Source organism: Haliotis rubra, unplaced genomic scaffold, assembly GCF_003918875.1.
Source record: "Haliotis rubra isolate DU_JTF1 unplaced genomic scaffold, ASM391887v1 Scf72, whole genome shotgun sequence".
Lineage (NCBI taxonomy): Eukaryota > Metazoa > Mollusca > Gastropoda > Lepetellida > Haliotidae > Haliotis > Haliotis rubra.
The window spans coordinates 629,603-649,547 of NW_025767435.1; the positions used below are offsets into that span (position 1 = coordinate 629,603).

Here is a 19,945-nt window from a genome sequence, read left to right on the forward strand (position 1 = left end):
GTTAGTGAGTAACAGTCGATTCATGCACCATGACAGAGAAGCACGAATCGTCACAGATTCATGTAAGGGCGGCCGATCATCATTAATTCTCATGGACAGCCCAAACTGGCTTGGATGTTCTCAGTTAACTTGCCGTTCTATTTATCTATCCTTCTAACTTGAAACATTTTGAATAACTTCCTCACATGATATTAAAAACTTAAAGATCATTCTTATTATACTTTCAATTACAATTTCTAAAATATTTTAATCGTGAATAACACCTCTAGACAGAAATGTAAATATATTTTAAAAATAAAGCTGAGCTTAAATAAATATTTTGAAAATAATTTATATACAGTTATTGTAAGTTATTATACACGAGACAAGCAAGTGATTAAATAATTCAGAGAAAGAATAAATCTATATGGATTAATGCTAGTGTCAATAGCAATCTAACCTGTATCAGATGATCAAATATGTTACATTCACGAAGAATTTGTTTTCATACCAAATTGCAGGAGACTCACTAAATGTAAGTAGATATATAATGTATGGTAGTATTCGGACATTCCCGAGCCATTCGCGATGTCATAGTCCCATCACTCTCGCGGAGGTGAAGTGGTCGTACTTGACTGCCCCTTGTAGTACAGCATCCACCGGAAGAGTCCTGGGATGAAACGGTATCAGTTCCTGACTGTACCCATCATTGTTAGTGCATCACCTAGTTCGAACTAGTTAAGGGAATATACTGTCGGGCAAATGACTATACACCCATGTTTGGTTGGTTTGATGTTTAACGCCGCACTCAGCAATATTCCAGCTTTATGGCGGCGGTCTGTAAATAATCTGGACCAGACAATCCAGTGATCTACAGTATGAGGATCAATCTTCGCAATTGGGATACGATGACATGTCAACCAAGTCAGCGAGCCTGGCCACCTGATCCTGTTAGTCCCCCTTTACGACAAGCATGGGTTGCTGAAGATCAAATCCAACCCGGATCTTCACGGGTCCCCATATTTCACGGAGGCTGAAACTAACAATAACTGGTTATAGTGAAGTATTTGATACCTGTCTATTTGACCTTTGGGTGTTTTCGTAGCGTATGTAAATGTTGGTCAAATCCGATTTCCGACAGTTAAGAATAAATTTACAGCCATTTGTTTCTGACATTTCGATATATGTGTCAGTTACAAATGATAAAAAATATTTGAATTACTATCTATTATCTACAATCGTTTCACACTGAAAATGTCAATTGTAATTATACCTGTTTTATGAATGACTGAGTAGCAGTGAGTATGGTTTTACGAAGCTTTCAGAAATATGACAACAATGTCACAGCAAGGGACACTAGAAATGGGCTTCACGCATTGTACTCATGTGGGAATCGAACCGGGTTTTCGGCACGACGAGCGAACACTTTAACCACTACACTATCCCACTGCACCCATATTTGACTGACTGAGTTTGGTTTTACGCCGCTTTTAGCAATATTCCAGCAACATCACGGCGGGGGACACCAGAAATGGGCTTCACACATTGTACCCATGTGGGGATTCGAACCGGATTTTCGGCACGACGAGCGAACACTTTAACCACTACACTATCCCACTGCACCCATATTTGATGCAAGAGTTGGCGTTAGGGCGTAGCTCACCTGCGGTGGGTCAATATCTGGAAGGACACCTGTAATGCTTCCTTGTGAGCGTGTACGTTGTGGTTACTTGCGATATAGGGACGGCGTGTAGCACTGTAAGTAAATGTTCGCTCTTTTTAGATCGTCGTAAAAAGATAATCTCTATTTCTCTGTGTATTGGGTTGAGTCTTTGGTGAAACAAACGAAATCCGGTAATTATAGCGGTGACAATGAAAAATAAACTTGACGAACCGGGATTCGAAACCGTGTTCAAGGATTCCTAGTACGCCAGAGGGACTCAAACCTACACATCGTCTTCCATGACTAGTCCGCTTGGCCCCTTAACCTCTAATAATGACCTCTGTCCCGTTGTAGAAAACAATCTGTACTAAGGTTGTTTTGTGCAACGGGACACAAATCCTAAATATCCTAAAACACACCAAACTGAGATGTCCCGTCTCGTCACATTTGATTCGTTAATAAATGAATAAGGCCCATTTTCCAATAATGACGCCTTATAACTAGTTCATTTTACAGACGCTTCCCACATTTGCATCCCTGGTCCGACAGGTGTCGTGCCAAGATGATAAACATGCCGCATCTCCAGAGGCATGGACGACGTTTTAACGGTGAATGTCGTGTATGACGAGATGGACTATTTTATAATATGGCCTCCTAGGTCTAAGCGTAAAAAAAGTAAGATCCCTGCTCATACTAAATACGGTACTCAGGTGCAACATAGTACAATTTTAATTTCCGTGCATCATCATCATTCTTTAACGTATATACAACTGAACTAATTAATTCTACCATCGTTTAAAACCAGACTATGAATCTTTGTCAACACCATGCGGGTGCTGACGGGTTTCACCAAATTGGCATATGATGTTGCGAGAATACAAAGAAAGAAATAACATTAATGGTTTAACATTTGTTTTATACTTATTTTAGCACAGTTCGATATGTGTATCCGAAAACGCAAATATTGCAATTTTGATACGTTGTCCAACAGAAACATGACTTCACAACCAGTGTAAATACGCCGCACTCAGCAATATTCAGTTCTATATGGCGGTTTAAAATTTATGACGTGACGTGAGGCGACCCTGAACAACATTCGCATCATAGCCTAGTGGTTAAAACGTTCGCTCGTCACGCCGAAGATGGGGTTCGATTCCCCACACAGGTAAAATTTGCGATGCCAATTCCTGGTGACCTCCGCCTTGATATTGCTGGAATATTAGTAAAAGCTGCGTTAACATACTTATTTACACATTCTTCTTGGTATGCGCGCCTGCGTATGAACCACAGGCCCCCACTGCGGGTCATGTTATATAGTAGGGGGCTGGATAGTAAACCAGGGCTTAGTTTATCGATTTTCTGACCCGCAGTGTGGGCCTGTGGTATGAACGTGAGGAAAAACAACATAACCACCCTAGTTGGTTTTCTTGATTTTAATTATTCGGGTGTTAACGCCATTTTGGATTCCCATGTTTTAAGTGGTATGTCACAGAATAGTGCGCTGGATGCTAGAAACGTTTATCTGGCTGATATATCGATTGTGGATTATTTTGGCGTACATTTTTTCATTATCCTTTTCTTGCAAAAAAATAAATACATTAGTTAACTAAGCTTATGAGCTCTCGTGGTCATGCATTTTATCTGAACAACCCAGTCCAATTTACAGATGTGTACTCTGATATGACTTAACTGTTAAACTTATGTCCCGAAAAATTAAGTCGTTTGCTCAATGCCCCAAGGCACATTCATTTGGTAAATTAGCCTAATTTTTACTATTCGATCAAATGGTTTTATTAAATAATGAAAACTAAAACGCATGCAGTATCTTGTGCGGAAGCAGATAATGCCCGTTTAAAACTGTGTGTCTTATACAGGCTCCTCTCGTGAGGAATACAAGCGCCAATCTGTCAGGCATGCGGATTCAACGTTTGCGTGTGGTGCATTTTAGCGGCTTGTGGTACGCTTAATACACGAGAGTGTTCTCCCTTGGAATGGAGAGCGGACGAAGTATTTTGGTTGAGAAAACGTTTACAGTATGTACAGACAGTGTGTCATGAATAGTGCCTGATGGTAAGTTCCATGTTGTTTTGAAACAATGTCCAACCAGCCTTGCATGAAACAAGTAAAGACGACCATCCTCAAAGATCCTGAGGGTCAAAGAATGGAAAGTAAGTAGTTCGTGTTTGTAGACCGAAGTAGTCAATGTAGCGGTCATATGTCGAGATTTGTGATGAGGTTCGACCAGGGGTCTTCTCATTTGAGGTGAGACGCCTTGTCCACATGGCCAAGGTGGATAATCCTGTCAGGAAGCTGGCAAGGTAAGGATAACTTTGTGAGATGTCTCCACCCCTACTACATACTCGCCAGTCTACAGAACACACGTCCCGTGCCGTATATGATATCCCTGGTTGTAAAGACTTATTTTGAATAAATCCAAAATAAACGTACTCAGCCCCATGTTTGACACCAATGTAGCATTCATTAATCTTCTCAGTCCCCTGATTGGATTTGAACTAAAACAAAATAAAATTAAACAATTCACTGTTTTTGCTTTTGGTCCCTTCAGCACTTGATATCCTTTTTGGTCAATCATGGTACATTGGTCTCAGAATTACTCAATGTAGAGCCACCAAACATTGTGGCCTTTAATAGCCATTTGTGTGGCTGTGCTGTTTGGTGGTTCTATGGCTGGGTTGCTGACCAACATTTCACCCATGTTGTATGAGCAACATAGTCCATATTCACACTCTCCCACTGAAAATTAGACTGATTGTATCACAAACCTTGAATCCATATTTAACAGAGTTATGTCCCTTTAATTAATGTTTTTCCTATAAAACTAAAATGAACAGGAGCTTCAAAATAGCCAACACATTATCAAGAAAGATGAAAAAAAGGGGTTGCTGAAGACCAATTCTAACCCGGACTTTCACAGGTTAAACTGTATGGTCATTGGAAAAGCAAGATTTTATGGATGTCAACTTCTTTATTGTGAATAACACGACGTTTCGGGTGCTTGCTCCATCAGGTGAAGGAGCAAGCATACACTCTGAAACATTCTGTTATTCACAATAAAGAAGTTGACATCCATAACATCTTGTTTTTCCTATGTATTCCACTTCTAAATGCCCTTCAAAGATTTGTATGGTCATTGTACCCGGTGTAACAGGCCTAGCTGTCCTAGGCCAAACTTTCCCCACCCTTGAATCAACCTCAAAGGCTACTTCTTTCCCACCCTTGTTCTTATATCAAAAGGGGGAGATTCTGGCCTAGCCATGGCCTATGTTTATGTTCGTCTTGAAAAAGTCAGAAACGAAAACAAGACATAACTATTCACGTGAACACATTGATAAGATAAGAAGTAGCCTAGCTAGGCCAGAAACTCCCTCCTTTTGATATAAGAGCAAGGGCGGGGAAGAAGTAGCCTGTAAAGTTGATTCAAGGGTGGGGACATTTTGGCCTAGCTAGGGCAGAATTTCCCCCTTTTGATACAAGAACAAGGGTGGGGAAGAAGTGGCCAAGCTAGGCCAGAATGCCCCTCCTTTTCATAGAAAACAGAACAAAATATCCTAGTTTATTCAGTGGTAAACTTCGGCTAGATGGGGAAACTTTAGCCTAGCCCAAACTTTCCCAGGGGTAAAAATATACTAAGACAAAACAGCCCAGGGGAAAGTTTAGCCAAGGCCAGATTCTCCCCGGGGAAAGTTTAGACTGGGGAAGAAATGGCCTGCTACACTGGTACCACAACACAGTGTCAGTGTACGGCAAATGTGATGCATCTGAAAGCAGCAATGGTAGAATTATTTGTGTGAATAACGGCTCCTTCGTATGAATCTGTTTAATTTGTCTGGGTTGTTTCAAGAACATCATAATGCTAAAGACAAATTATAACTCTGTTAACTGTAGTAATGGTAGTGCTTATTTTGGGGCATTTTCAGAGACAGAAGTCTTCACTGTTCAGGATGCCCATGAAGATCTGGGTTAGCATTGATCTTCAGTAACCCATGCTTGTCGTAAGATGGGACTAAGGCCTGAACAGAAAAATGTGGTTCCGATTACCCGACCGACTGACCCTTGAATTCTGGTGCTGACCCTATTTTTTAAGCGGTATGAATAAAATATTCTTTCAGATTCCATTGTTTTTTCCTGGCACGACGGACATCGGTCATTCTGATATAGAAAGTCGACATGATGGCCGCAAGCTTGATTGTATAAACAATTACACAATAAATGTGTTATTAGTATGTACTAAAATGTAAAACAAAAGAAATCCTACCAACCTACCTACCCTAAATGTTACAGAAGTGTAATTGGAATCGCAACATTTTTTTATTTGGCCTAACAGGATCGGGTGATCATGCTTGCGGACGTGGTTGACACATGTTCAAATTACATAGATCCATGTTCATGCTGTTGATCACTGGATTGTCTGGATATGTTTGCCATATAGCTGTAATATTGCTGAGTGCCATGTGAAACTAAACTGACTCACTCACTCTTCAGGATGCAAAAGCAGCACTGTTGTGTTGCTGTAAGGTGCAACATTTTGCTGTGCAGAGTTGCATCCCTTGAGCACACCGGCATACCTATGGTTTTGGGTTTGAATCCCAATTCACCCAAGTTATGGTTCTAGGTCTGTTAGCACTTAACCTATGTGAGTTTCACCAAAGTGGTTTACATCTTAGACCTGAGTCATTTACACATTAAGCTAACACACTTTGATATCACTAGAATATTTTCTTAAACAGTGTTAAACCAAACTCACGCACTCACTCTGTGTCAATGGAACTCTTTGTTCATCTGAAAGTTAGTTGCACCACTTACACTTCCAAGAGGTGGTAAAGGTCAGAAATATGGAATTACATTCTTACCAATGTTATGATACATGAGATAACCAAAATAATTCAGATAACTTTACATGTATTTATTAAATTGTATTTAAAACATTTAGATAGAACAATATAATGGATTTTCATTGAGACACTTTTGATCAGGGTTCCTATTCTGCACTTAACAGAAGATATGTTTCATCATGTTTCAAAATACATTAATTTTGAAAATAACATAGGTCAGTGTTTTCGTGTGTTCTATATTATATTTAATCTGTATCTCACCATCGCAGAAATACATTGTATGACTCACATGTCATATCTGAAAACGTCCCTGACCATTCTGCTTTTCTCATACTGTAAGGACCATATTAGCTTTGTAACATATGTTATATATGGGATTACACTTTCTTAGTTAAGTACAGATTCTAGTACTTTTGTTGGGTTGAGTCCCATCCGGTATTCAAACCCGCACCCTCAGAGTCAGGCACCTAATCGCCAGCACACAAAGTCAGACGCCTAGACCGCTCAGCCACCGCGGCTTCCACAGAATGGAAGTCGGACAACTGGTAGTCTAGACTGCGGACTTTGTGTACCCCTCTGATAAGTGTTAATTGGCACAGCTCCCACGGCCGAAAGCTATGAAATACACGACTGAATTTAACTGTATGAGGGTTTACCCTATATAACATAAGACAGCGTTTATGCAGGGCACTTGTCCTGCAATCTTGAGTATTTATATAGGTAATGAGCATGTCAAGTAGGCTAATTCTTCAACTGGAGCTATGACACTTGTAATAGATCAATCATATGCTTGACCTGGGGAATAACTGTGAGTCACAAACCGTCACTTACTGGCTCACTGTTTGTGTTTGTTCTGGCCATGGTAGCCTGGCTATAAACTGTTGTTTCAATTTGTATTTTGAATATTATTTGATCCAAAAATGGTTTAAACAATCTTTTAAAATGAATTTATGGGTTTACAGGAATAGTAGAAATTCGACTTGTTACTAAAATGTTATGACCCGATGCTTCCGTTTGCATTTGAGAATTAAACTTTAAAGTGCTAAAAAATGGTTAAAGGCACAATGGCACAAATTTTCGACAATATTTTGCATATATTATATATATTGGGGCATATGCACTCACTTTAGCTTCCTATTGATGCAATAAAATACTTATTATTCCTTACGACTTGCCTGAAATCGATAATCGAAACTTCAAGGTGACCAGCTTCCTAACAGAGAGTCCCTGCCTGGCGCTCGGCATTAATGGTTACAACAAGGACTGTTTGGCTCGGAGTCAGTATAATGTGTCTGAGTGGGGTATTCATGCTTCACTGCGGCATGGTATCTCAGTGGGCTAGCCTCATAAAACCAGCTTCAGTCTGGGCTAGTACAAGCAGCCGCACATACACATACACACGCGCATGCACGTCATCATATGAGCGAAATATTCTCAAGCACGACGTTAAACCCAATTTCACCTCACCTCCAAACAGAGAACATTTGCCATATATGGAATGTAAACAATTGCTCTGTACATCGAATGTGAATTTGTCAGTGTTTGCCGAACTGGTTTCAATCACAAGTTGTGCATAGGATATTCGTAAAGAGCCCTTCAAGGGACATAACTCTATGTGGGTCGCTTGAAATAATGTTTGGCCGGTAGAGGGCTCAAGAGTCGATTTAACGCATTTAAACTTTTTAATTTAATATTACAATCTAAATACATAATTTATTAGGGAATAAATTATATGGTAACTTCCCTGAGGGCTGATAGTATTATTGAGAGAAATGCATTATTTATAAATAACTGCATGTTTTACAGGTGTAGTACTCAGTAGTAGTAGGCATGTAACTGTAAGGATTCAATTGGATATAACCCGATGTTTCTATTTTGTATTTTAGATTATTTTCAAAAAGTGAACTTGTGTAACTAAATCCTTGTCACACTAATGGTTATTACAGAGATAAAGAAAATATGTTTTTTCTTGTATCTTGAAATTCTAATGATTTTCCCATCACTCCACTCAACTACTGACTTCAAACTGACTTGACCAGTTAGAATAGTGACTTTACAGATTATACACCTGGTTTGAAATGGTTGACCATGGATTGTACTAGAGTGAGTGAGTGAGTTTAGTTTTACGCCGCTATTAGCAATATTCCAGCAATATCACGGCGGGGACACCAGATATGGGCTTCACATATTGTACCCATGTAGGGAATCGAACCCGGGTCTTCGGTGTGACGAGCGAACGCTTTAACCACTAGGCTACCCCACCGCCCCTGGATTGTACTAGAAGTTAATATCATCAATATGTTGATTATCATGATAATGATAGCTATCATAACTGTGTTGATTATCATGAAAATGAATGCATATTTTAACATTGACAAATCTGCCTGATGTCTCAGTTGGTTCCAAATGCAACACATGACTGAGAGAAAGAGATTATCGATGCAGCATCATACTTTAACTCACTCCAAATGATATGTAAAGCTGCTGTTAACTCCCATCAAAAGCTAGAGACAATATTTACAATGCAAAGTGTGAGGGCTATGGCTGTTTCAGTAACATTCTATATTCTGAAAACACATGTTTATTGACGCTGTAAATTTAGAAATGTTATCTGTAGTTATCAACAGCTGTCAGTTTCTACATGCACTTCAACATCAGTTATATCTGAAGTGTTGTCAAGCAGTGGATAAAGTCATGTACTAGTATTTCTATGACAACCCATTGCCTATTTACATGGCGGGCGAGCTGGCTAAGGCGCCAGGCTAGTGATCCAGCGGGCATGAGGTGCCGGGATCGAGCCCAACTGTGACTGGGTGTAAAAACCTTGGAGTCAACTTTGTGTGCAGACTCTTTCAGTATTGTCACAACCCCTAGTGTACAGTACACAACCCTGTGCACTTGAACCCACGAATCCATTGGTATATGACCAGATGGGGCCGCATGAATACATGCAAACACCTAGTTGCGGGTACAGCAACGTGCAGTAATCTTGGACAAAGTACTGTGGCTATGTGTCCCAGTCCACCCAGCTGTGAATGGGTACCTTGTAAGGATGGGAAAGCTGCAATAACTCTGTGTGCCTTGTGACAGCAAGAGTTGTATACTCCCCAGGGAGTTGAGATTGATAATAGATGTGCCATTGAGATTGACATCAAATGATCGAGGGAAAAATACCAGCACCTTGAGCATGCACTAGTGCGTGGATATGTGCGCTATATAAATATCCTATAATAATAAATAATAATAATACATGGCTTCTAGAAAGTTTTGAATGATTTCTGCCTAATTCTTGTGATTTCAGTATTTGTGTAGCTCTACATAATGCAACAAATATTCTTTTTACAACATTTTTGAAAAATATTCAACTATTATGATCAATGGAGAAGTATGGTCTGAAATCCCTTCAACCAAAAGAAACCAACATGACAGCCCAAAATCTTTGCCCCATTTCATTTATTTGAACAGAGCCCTCTTCAGCTTATAGCTGATTACTGCACTTACAGATATTTCACAAGACTTTAACTGAGGACGTGCAGATGATGTCACCAACGGCAACTAGATAATTATCTCCTGCATGATTAACACTGCTCATTGACAGGAACACTTAAATTTGGGCATAAGCATCTATTATCACCTGTAATTACCTTCCAGGTAACCAATGAATGACGTGGTATTGATTGGTGTACGACAGGGGTGATGTGTTGCCCCAAGTCACTTAGTGTAAAGGCTTCTTCGTGTCCTACAGCATCAGCTTTATCTATCACTGATCTAGTCTCACACCAACTGTTCTTTTGTATTTCCTTCCTGTCAACACTAAGACGGCCTGTGTCGGCAATAAGACGATATCGGATCAAGCAGATAGATGGATCTTGAAGACAAGTTTGTTAAGTCGTTTGAAAGTAGGTTCACGTGGTGCATCATTTCTTGTGTCTATTTGTTTATTTTCATTTCAGTCTGTGCCCAAACTATTTCAGTCCACAAGCCCATGAATATGGTTTTGGTCATATTCAGCGTTTTTAAGTCTCAATTTGTGGACTGGTATTGTCAGGTCTTACTACACCTGAAGAAAGTTTACTCAATTTGGGCTTTGGACTAGAGGCTATTGCCACAGACTTTCATTTTATTTATTTGTCATTTGATGACTCCAGTGAGGATTGAGAGGAAGAAGAGGTGCCAGGAATGTTCAAGGTAGCTATAGAGGATTGGTTGGCCAGGCCATGACTTAGCTGAGATATCTATCATGTTTGGAGAAAGTATCTACTTGTGTTGTCATTGCAAGTATTATAATTAATATCGTAACGTTGGTCGTGGTTGTGCTTGTCAGTCAGAACTTGGGGTAAAACAATCATCAGTGCAATCTCTCATTGAGAAGTGCAACCTAATATTTATGTCCAAGTGCATGGCAGACATTTTCAACTTTGTGTCGTGACTAACCCTATACTGTACTCACAACTATAGCTGTTCAACTATAGTACTGTCGGAAATAGAAAAAAACTGTTTTTAGGCTGTTACTCTGTATCCCTAAAATTTACACAATTGCAAATAGCATATGTCGAAATAACCCACTTCGGCCTAACTGGGCGTTCAGTGGGATGCGTAATACGATATCCAGAAAAGCATGTTTACTCGTAAAATTGGGCAAAACTTAGAAAAAATACGAATAGCTGCTGAAAACAATAGATCAGACTATGGATGGCAATTAGGTCGCTCAGCCAGGTATGACGACGGACCGTCGACTCACCTGGCATGAAATGCACGTGCTGCCTACAGGCACAAGGGTCATCTCAAAGATATTTTGTGCTTTTTCATGTGTGTTGACTATGTCTCATCTATTGATTAACATCTTATGTGTCTTTCTTTCATAAAGTTTATGTTGAGATATGTAAAAGAATATGATACTCGAAAACTATAGAAATGCATCATAGTATATGGGTGGCAGGACCACCCGAAGATCGACAGGACTGGATATTATTTGTAAATTGTTATGACGTGCCGTGTACCTCCCCAGTATAATTGCCCTAAAGGATTATCTTATCTTAGCTGATATCTCTATCCCCAAGCCCGACCCCAGGTTTTGCTTTTGAGGTGACCCCTCCTATCTGTTTCTTTTTATGGTGACAGTGAGACTGCATGGTAGCTACATCCTTAATAGTTTCAGCATGAAAGTTATTATTTTTATCCCACCGGCATGTAATGTGGCGGGATGTAGTCGTCGCTTCGTCCTTCCGCCCGTCCTCTGCCCGTCCGTCCGTAATCATTTTGTTTCCGGAGCATAACTCAAAGATTTTTTTGATATTTTTCAAAAAAAATTGGTAGATATGTCAAACATAACGTAAGGTGGTGTTTTTTGCTATTTACAGAATATTGTCATTTTTATTTTTCTCGGTTTCCATGGAAACGTTTTGGACTTAGTCTTAAAGAAGGGTGGGCTTCGTTTCCGGAGCATAACTAAAAAAACGTTCAATATTTTTCAACAAGACTTGGTAGATATATCAAACAGAACCTTAAGTGGTGCCTTTTGCTATTTGCAGATTTTTGTCATTTTTATTTTTCCCGGTTTCCATGGAAACATTTTGGACTTAGTCTCCAAAAGTAAGGATTGCTTTCATTTCCGGAGTACAACTCAAAAACCGTACAATATTTTTCAACAAAACTTGGTAGATATATCAAACAGATCCTAAAGTTGTGCCTTTTGCTATTTGCAGATTTTTGGCATTTTTATTTTTCCCGGTTTCCATGGAAACGATTTGGACTTAATCCCAAAAGGGAGGGTGGGCTTCGTTTCCGGAGTATAACTCAAGAACCGTTCAATATATTTCAACAAAACTAAGTAGATATATCAAACAGAACCTTAAGTGGTGCCTTTTGCTATTTGCAGATTTTTGGCATTTTTATTTTTCCCGGTTTTCATGGAAACGATTTGGACTTAGTCCCAAAAGGAGGGGTGGGTTTAGTTTCGAGCATAACTCAAGAACTTCAATATTTTTCAACAAAACTTGGTAGATATGTCAAACAGATCTTGAAGTGGTGCCTTTTGCTATTTGCAGATTTTTGGATTTATTATTTCTCAGGTTTCCATGGAAACAATTTGGACTTAGTCTCAAAAAGTGAGGTGTAGGTTTTGTTTCGAGCACAACTCAAAACTTCTTAATATCCTTCAGCAAAACATGGCAGATATGTGAGGCAGATCTTGAAGTGGTGCCTTTTGCTATTTGCAGATTTTGTCATTTTATTTTTCTCTGATTTCCATGGAAACGATTTGCACTTAGTCTAAAATCAAGCTGGACTTTAAGTAACTGTCAGATGATTTGTTCTTTCAAAGATGTGGGGCAGGGGATATGTCATCTTCTGATGACTCTTGTTTTTTATGTCAGCTATCGTTTATAATGAATCTACGTTTAATTTCAAATTGGGCATTTAAAAGTGTCCTTTGTAATACAATATCATTAAGCACACTAATTTGCATAAAGCCATGGTCTGTTCCAAATAAGTCTTTTTGGACTTGGTAAAAAACCACATTGCTCATTTCTGCACTAATTTCCCTTCAGTAAAGTGCTTTTTCTCCGTTTCCTATCTCTCTACCACTGAGACTGTAGTTAGGCCGAACTTAGTTTAACAGATATTTCACACTTTCACATATCAACTACATAAATTGTAGAGATAAATGAGAGAATACAGTTTTATCCACCGGCATGTAATGCGGTGGGATATAATCGTCGCTTCCTCATCCGTCCTGTCCGTCCCGTAATCATTTTGTTTCCCTGAGCATAACTCAAAGACCGTTCGATATTTTTCAACAAAATTGGTAGATATGTCAAACATAACGTAAGGTGGTGTCTTTGCTATTTACAGATTATTGTCATTTTTATTTTCTCGGTTTCCATGGAAGCGTTTTGGACTTAGTCTTAAAGAAGGGGTGGGCTTCCGTTTCGAGACATAACTAAAAAAACGTTCAATATTTTTTCAACAAGACTTGGTAGATATATCAAACAGAACCTTAAGTGGTGCCTTTTGCTATTTGCAGATTTTTTGTCATTTTTTTTTTCTTGGTTTCCATGGAAACATTTTGGACTTAGTCTCAAAAAAGTAAGGATTGCTTTCATTTCCGAGACACAACTCAAAAACCGTATAATATTTTTCAACAAAACTTGGTAGATATATCAAACAGATCCTAAAGTTGTGCCTTTTGCTATTTGCAGATTTTGGCATTTTTCATTTTTCCCGGTTTCCATGGAAACGATTTGGACTTAATCCCCAAAAGGGAGGGTGGGCATCGTTTCGGAGTATAACTCAAGAACCGTTCAATATATTTCAACAAAACTTAGCACATATATTAAACAGAACCTTAAGTGGTGCCTTTTGCTATTTGCAGATTTTGGCATTTTCATTTTTCCCCGTTTTCATGGAAACGATTTGGACTTAGTCCCAAAAGGAGGGGTGGGTTTCGTTTCCGGAGCACAACTCGAAAACTTCTCAATATCTTTCAGCAAAACTTGGCAGATATGTGAGTCAGATCTTGAAGTGGTGCCTATGCTATTTGCAGATTTTGGTGATTTATTATTTCTCAGTTTCCATGGAAACAATTCGGACTTAGTCTCAAAAGGGAGGGGTAGGTTTTGTTTCCGGAACACAACGAAAACTTCTTAATATCCTTCAGCAAAACATGGCAGATATGTGAGGCAGATCTTGGAGTGGTGCCTTTTTGCTATTTGCAGATTTTGTCATTTTTATTTTTCTCTTGGTTTCCATGGAAACGATTCAGACTTAGTCTCAAAGGGCAGGGTAGGTTTCGTTTCGAGCACAACTCAAAAACTTCTTAATATCTTTCAGCAAAACTTGGCAGATATGTGAGTCAGATATTTTGCTATTTTGCCTATTTGCAGATTTTTGTCATTTTTATTTTTCATGATTTCCATGGAAACGATTTGCACTTAGTCTAAAATCAAGCTGGACTTTAAGTAACTGTCAGATGATTTGTTCTTTCAAAGATGTGGGGGCCGGGGGGATATGTCATCTTCTGATGACACTTGTTTTCTATTTCCGACAGTACTTTAGGTCTTCATGTCAACATGTTCCTGGTGTAAGTTAGATCAAGCTCCTTCGTCATGTCAATGATTAGTACTTAGGTTTGAGATGGTTCTTTTGTTGCTGTGAATTTTAAAATTGTGTCTGTTGCACTCTGTCAGCAACATCTGTGGGATGACTCCGTGCCCTGCTACAGGTTGACTTTGTGAAAGGAGACAGTATGATGAGGGTTATCTTCTAGTTGTTTTTTGGCCAAGTTCTTGAGTTTGAATTGAAGAGATAAATCTTCCAGTCTTCCTGAATGAGTGAGTGAGACATGTTGAAAATGCAGTGCCTGGGTTTTTGGTGTCACAAGCCAAAACTGAAATTTACAACAAAGCCCCACTTTACCTGCGGGATTATGAACAACCACATTTGACATGTAGTAGCTTGGTGTATTTCTCTTCAGAGATTATCAATAAGAACGAATAACTGTATAGTAATATGGCTTTCATTCTCCTAAAGCCGTCAGATTAACAGGTTGAAATAAATTTATGAGGTTGCAATATTCTCTTGAATTCTAGACATACTTAAGGTGAAACGAGTAAACAAGATGTGTTTTGAAAAGAAAGTAAATGGTAAATTAGATGACAAGAATGCTGTTAGCGTGATCAAGGACACTGTTACCAGTCATGAGGACATTAAGCAATGCTGGTGTAATGGAGATTTCCAAGTCCCATGCAGGTATTCGAACCAGGACCTTCTAATCCTGAGGTCAGATGCCTTGTCCACATGACCAATGATAAGGATGTCATCTATGGGATGACGCCATCTATGGGAGGACTCCATCTATGGGAGGACTCCATCTATGGGAGGACTCCATCTATGGGAGGACTCCATCTAGGACTCCATCTATGGGAGGACTCCATCTATGGGGACTCCATCTATGGGAGGACGCCATCTAGGGAGGACTCCATCTATGGGAGGACTCCATCTATGGGAGGACTCCATCTATGGGAGGACTCCATCTATGGGATGACTCCATCTATGGGAGGACTCCATCTATGGGAGGACTCCATCTATGGGAGGACTCCATCTATGGGAGGACTCCATCTATGGAGGACTCTATCTATGGGGACTCCATTTTAAGGGGACTCCATCTATGGGATGACTCCATCTATGGGAGGACTCCATCTATGGGAAGACTCCATCTATGGGGGACTCCATCTAGGGGAGGACTCCATCTATGGGAGGACTCCATCTATGGGGACTCCATCTATGGGGGACTCCATCTAGGGAGGACTCCATCTATGGGGGACTCCATCTATGGGAGGACTCCATCTATGGGGGACTCCATCTAGGGGAGGACTCCATCTATGGGAGGACTCCATCTATGGGGAGGACTCCATCTATGGGAGTGACTCCATCTATGGGAGGGACTCCATCTATGGGAGGACTCCATCTATGGGGGACTCCATCTATGGGAGGACTCCATCTATGGGGGACTCCATCTATGGGAGGACTCCATCTATGGGGGACTCCATCTATGGGAGGACTCCATCTATGGGAGGACTCCATCTATGGGAGGACTCCATCCGTCTATGGGAGAACTCCATCCGTCTATGGGAGGACTCCTGCTATGGGATCACTCCACCTATGGGAGGACTCCATCTATGGGAGGACTCCATCTATGGGAGGACTCCACACCCTATTACATTGTCCGTAAACACCACTGCAGCAATCAAGACTAACTTTAATCTTGTGCCTATTCACAAATAATGTTATGTGATACTAAACTCAGCCTTTCTATTTCAGATGTGAGTGTATCCCCCAGAATGGTGGAGAGTCACCTGCCAAGGAGCCATTTTGAGTCCCTGCTGACCAAGATGAACCAGGACCGCCAAGAGGGCCGGTTCTGCGACGTCCAGCTAACGGTCAGCAGCCGACATATTCCCGTCCACCGCAGCGTCCTGGCAGCCTGCAGCCCATACTTCAGCGGAATGTTCTCTGGAAACTTCCTTGAATCTGACAAGGGGATGACGACGGTGGACTTGAGTGATGCTGTTGATGAAATGACCCACCTCGACACAGTCATCAGTTCCTTGTATTCCGGTCAGTTGCGTCTTGACCGTAGCAACATTGCTCCTGTAACTCAACTCGTGTCCTTCCTAATGATCGATTCCCTCAAGGAACTGTGTGTGCAGTACCTCATGAATGACATCCAGCTTCAAACATGCATCAACTACTTTGTCCTGGCAGACATGTATGACATTGAAGAAGTTGAAACTTACGCTTTTTCAATTCTCGAATCACGATTTCATGACTACTTCATATACCAAGAAGAGGTTTTGCAGGTGTCCCCCCACCATCTATGCATCTTATTTCAACGGAGTATTCATAGGTATTGTGATTCAAGTCAGATCCTGAAGCTCTTGTTTTCGTGGGCAGCATACAAAGATGTCAGCAGACGTCTCTCCTCAGCCAAGGAACTTTTCCACAGCATGTGTGTCGGTCTGGACGAGCAGGGACTCAAGGAGATGGACTCCTGGCTAGAAGCTCACAAGGATGAGTCAGTGACGGTAGCCAGAGACTTCAGTGAAATCGTTAAAAGTGTTATGACTGACCAAGAGATGCAGGATGACCCCGTCAAGACTCCTGACGACACTGGTGACTACTCCTTGCACAATGGCGCTCAGAGTCTTGACCAAGACTGTAGTCAGTTTCCAGGCTCAACTAGTCTGCTAGTTCCAGAAGATTCCAGCACCCCGGCATCAATTCCTCTCACACCGACAACTGTTGTCCCCATTGATCATCAGCTGCCCAGTAGGCCAGCAGAATCAACCAATCAGATGTCGGGCAGCTTTTCGGATTGTGTGGTCGTCATGGCACCAAGTCGGGAAGTTGTACAGAGCATTCTCGAGGTAGACTTTGACCAGAAGAAGATTCTGAGTTCAACAAGTCTTGATGTCAGTTTCTATAAATCAGAACAAAAGATCTGGCTCAGTCTCGGAACAGTCACCTTCCCAGGTAGGTTTGGTAGTTATCCTAGGGACCGTACATAATTTATGGCTAGGGGGACTGATGATGATTTTTATGGAGGAGCATGTACAATGTGAAAGACACCCCCAAATTTGTGTACAAAATAAGTGACCCCCTCCCTTCCCATAATTTCTAGCAAAATTTTAATATATTTTCATGTACAAAATTGCTGACCCCCTAGTACATGTGTACAAAGTTGATTACACCCTCCCCCCCCAGCTCCCCAGAACAAAATGGGTTGAAACACACACACCCTCTTTGTGTCAAAAATAATAATCATAATAAACATGAGTCAATTGTTAAGTGCTGTCTTTAGTGACACCCCTATATTAACGTGACATGCGTTGATGTAACTGGAATAAAGTACATAGCAGTACATTTACTCCAAACTCACTCACTCACACACTCCTAAATAAAGTTTGTTTTAACTTCTTTGAGCGGCATATAGAAGTTGGAGTACTAAGGGAATGTTCATAATTTATGGCTTTGGGGTGATGATGATGTTCATGGAGAATGCCCCCTCCCAAATGTGTGTACAAAGTAAGTGATCTCCCTGATTGCCATGTACAAAATCAATGCCCCCACTCCCTCAGCCCCCACCCCCACATTAATTATGAACGGTCTCTAAGTAAGAATAAGACATATGGATGAAGAACAGCCTTATTTACGATGTCAAGCAACTTGCGTTATAACAGTTTTAAAATCCACACCTAAACATTGCTGATCATCTTAAATAAAGAAGTTGTACGTCCATATATGTCATCTTACAAACTTGGTTTTCTTTAGGTGTAGAAAGAGTGTAATATGATGTCCTTGCATATGATAAATACTATGGATTTATGTTTTTATAACTTAACATTTCCTTTTCAATCTGTTAACATCAGGAATCCTAGATGAGAAGAGCAACTGGCGGACATGTTGTTCACATGATAAGTTATACTTCTTGAGCCCAATCCGCGGAAGGGGCTACCAGTTTGATCTATCCAGCCGATTGTGGCAGACCCTTGACTGCAGACCAGTCCTGGAAGGTCTAGAGGGGGATGTCCGCAGTGTCATTCCATTGGCTGTTAACAACTCTCTCTACGTCCTGGCATCCAATCGTCTGTTGTCGGACACACGGGACCGTTATCAGACTCAGCAGCGGTACTACCGTCTCACCGACCACCTGACATGGGAACCAGTGGCGGAAGTGTCACATGACCACTACAGCACTCCACTCTCGCTTATATCAGTCTCAGGATCGAAGATATACGTTGTCAAAGCAGACATCGCTGTAAATGTTGCTAAGAACTTGCTGATTATCAAAGAAGGCCACACCTTTGACACCAGCACGAATGCAATCGAAAAATTCTCAGCTGTCACCTATGTGCCTTCTCCTGTGCGGGTGATGGTGAGGGACGGGACTATCTACATCATCGACGGTGATGGATGGATGCGGGGGTACAACAAGGAGAAGAGCCAATGGGAGTTCCCCATTCAAGTCGATCTGTCCGACATCCGATGGTGCCGGGCATCCAGCATCGAGGGCCACTTTCCGTGTCTGTCCCACGTGTCTGCGGGGCCGGGGGGTTGCGTCTGGGAGATGTCCAGCTTTCAAAATCACGCTACAGCACTTTTAGAAGTTGGAGTTGGTAACGGGGGAGGTCTACACACAAGGATTCACATCCCGCCTCCGTATAAATACTTTGCTCTTGCCACCGCTGGGAAAGTGTCCAACTCTGTTCTCAAATGTCTCAGTCGAAGTCATTTTGTGCATGATTAGAATCAGAGTTTGCTGCTCAGTCCTCTGCTTGTCTGGCATTCATATTGCATAAGATTGGCGATGTGCAATAATTGTATACATGGTGCTGGATGGTGTATATGCCTGTATGGACTCTAGGGCTGGCTGGCGATATAGCTGATATCGACCAATAATCGTTAACTAAAATATCGATGATAATCGATAAATATCAGAGATATAACTTTGAGCGAAAATGCGAAAAATGTCAGAAAGAAATGAATATGCAGTATTTCACATCATTGGTGAGTGGTGACGTGTTTTTGCAATGATTTTTGTTAAAAAGCATCCTTACATAATTTAGAATTTTCATATCGATAATCATTGATAATTTTTCCCATCAACGATATTTCCGATTATCGATTATTTTAGTCAGCCCTAATGGACTCATACTGCTTGTATACATGTAACAGATCTTTATGGCAACCTGAAGAGCTTGTTTCCAAGAGTATGATCAGATACTGTAAATCTTGAAAAAAATGTGCCCCAAGTTAGTGTAGATGTAGGTTTTACATGAAATTTTGCAAAATGTCAGAAAATGGCTACAGTATGACTGTAGATGAAATGCATAACAGGTGATCAGAGCTAGGGAGAACCAAATTGTTTGTTTTCTTAAAGGCTTTAGTTCTC

At 40.7% G+C, this 19,945-nt stretch overlaps 1 protein-coding gene across 1 annotated transcript; it reads left to right on the plus strand.

The window, feature by feature from the left end:
- Positions 1–3,623: 3,623 nt before the first annotated feature.
- LOC124259431 (kelch-like protein 30) lies at positions 3,624–19,614 on the plus strand. Its single transcript, XM_046693573.1, has 3 exons — positions 3,624–3,712; positions 16,315–17,526; positions 18,423–19,614. The coding sequence occupies exons 2-3, from the start codon at positions 16,335–16,337 to the stop codon at positions 19,298–19,300; spliced, it is 2,070 nt and encodes a 689-aa protein (XP_046549529.1). The 5' UTR covers positions 3,624–3,712; positions 16,315–16,334; the 3' UTR covers positions 19,301–19,614.
- Positions 19,615–19,945: the final 331 nt, after the last annotated feature.

Coding starts and splice junctions, on each gene's coding strand:
- LOC124259431 (XM_046693573.1), top strand. CDS start 16,335: ATGGTGGAGAGTCACCTGCCAAGGAGCCATTTTGAGTCCCTGCTGACC. Junction 17,527..18,422: donor CGGAACAGTCACCTTCCCAG/GTAGGTTTGGTA, acceptor TGTTAACATCAG/GAATCCTAGATGAGAAGAGC.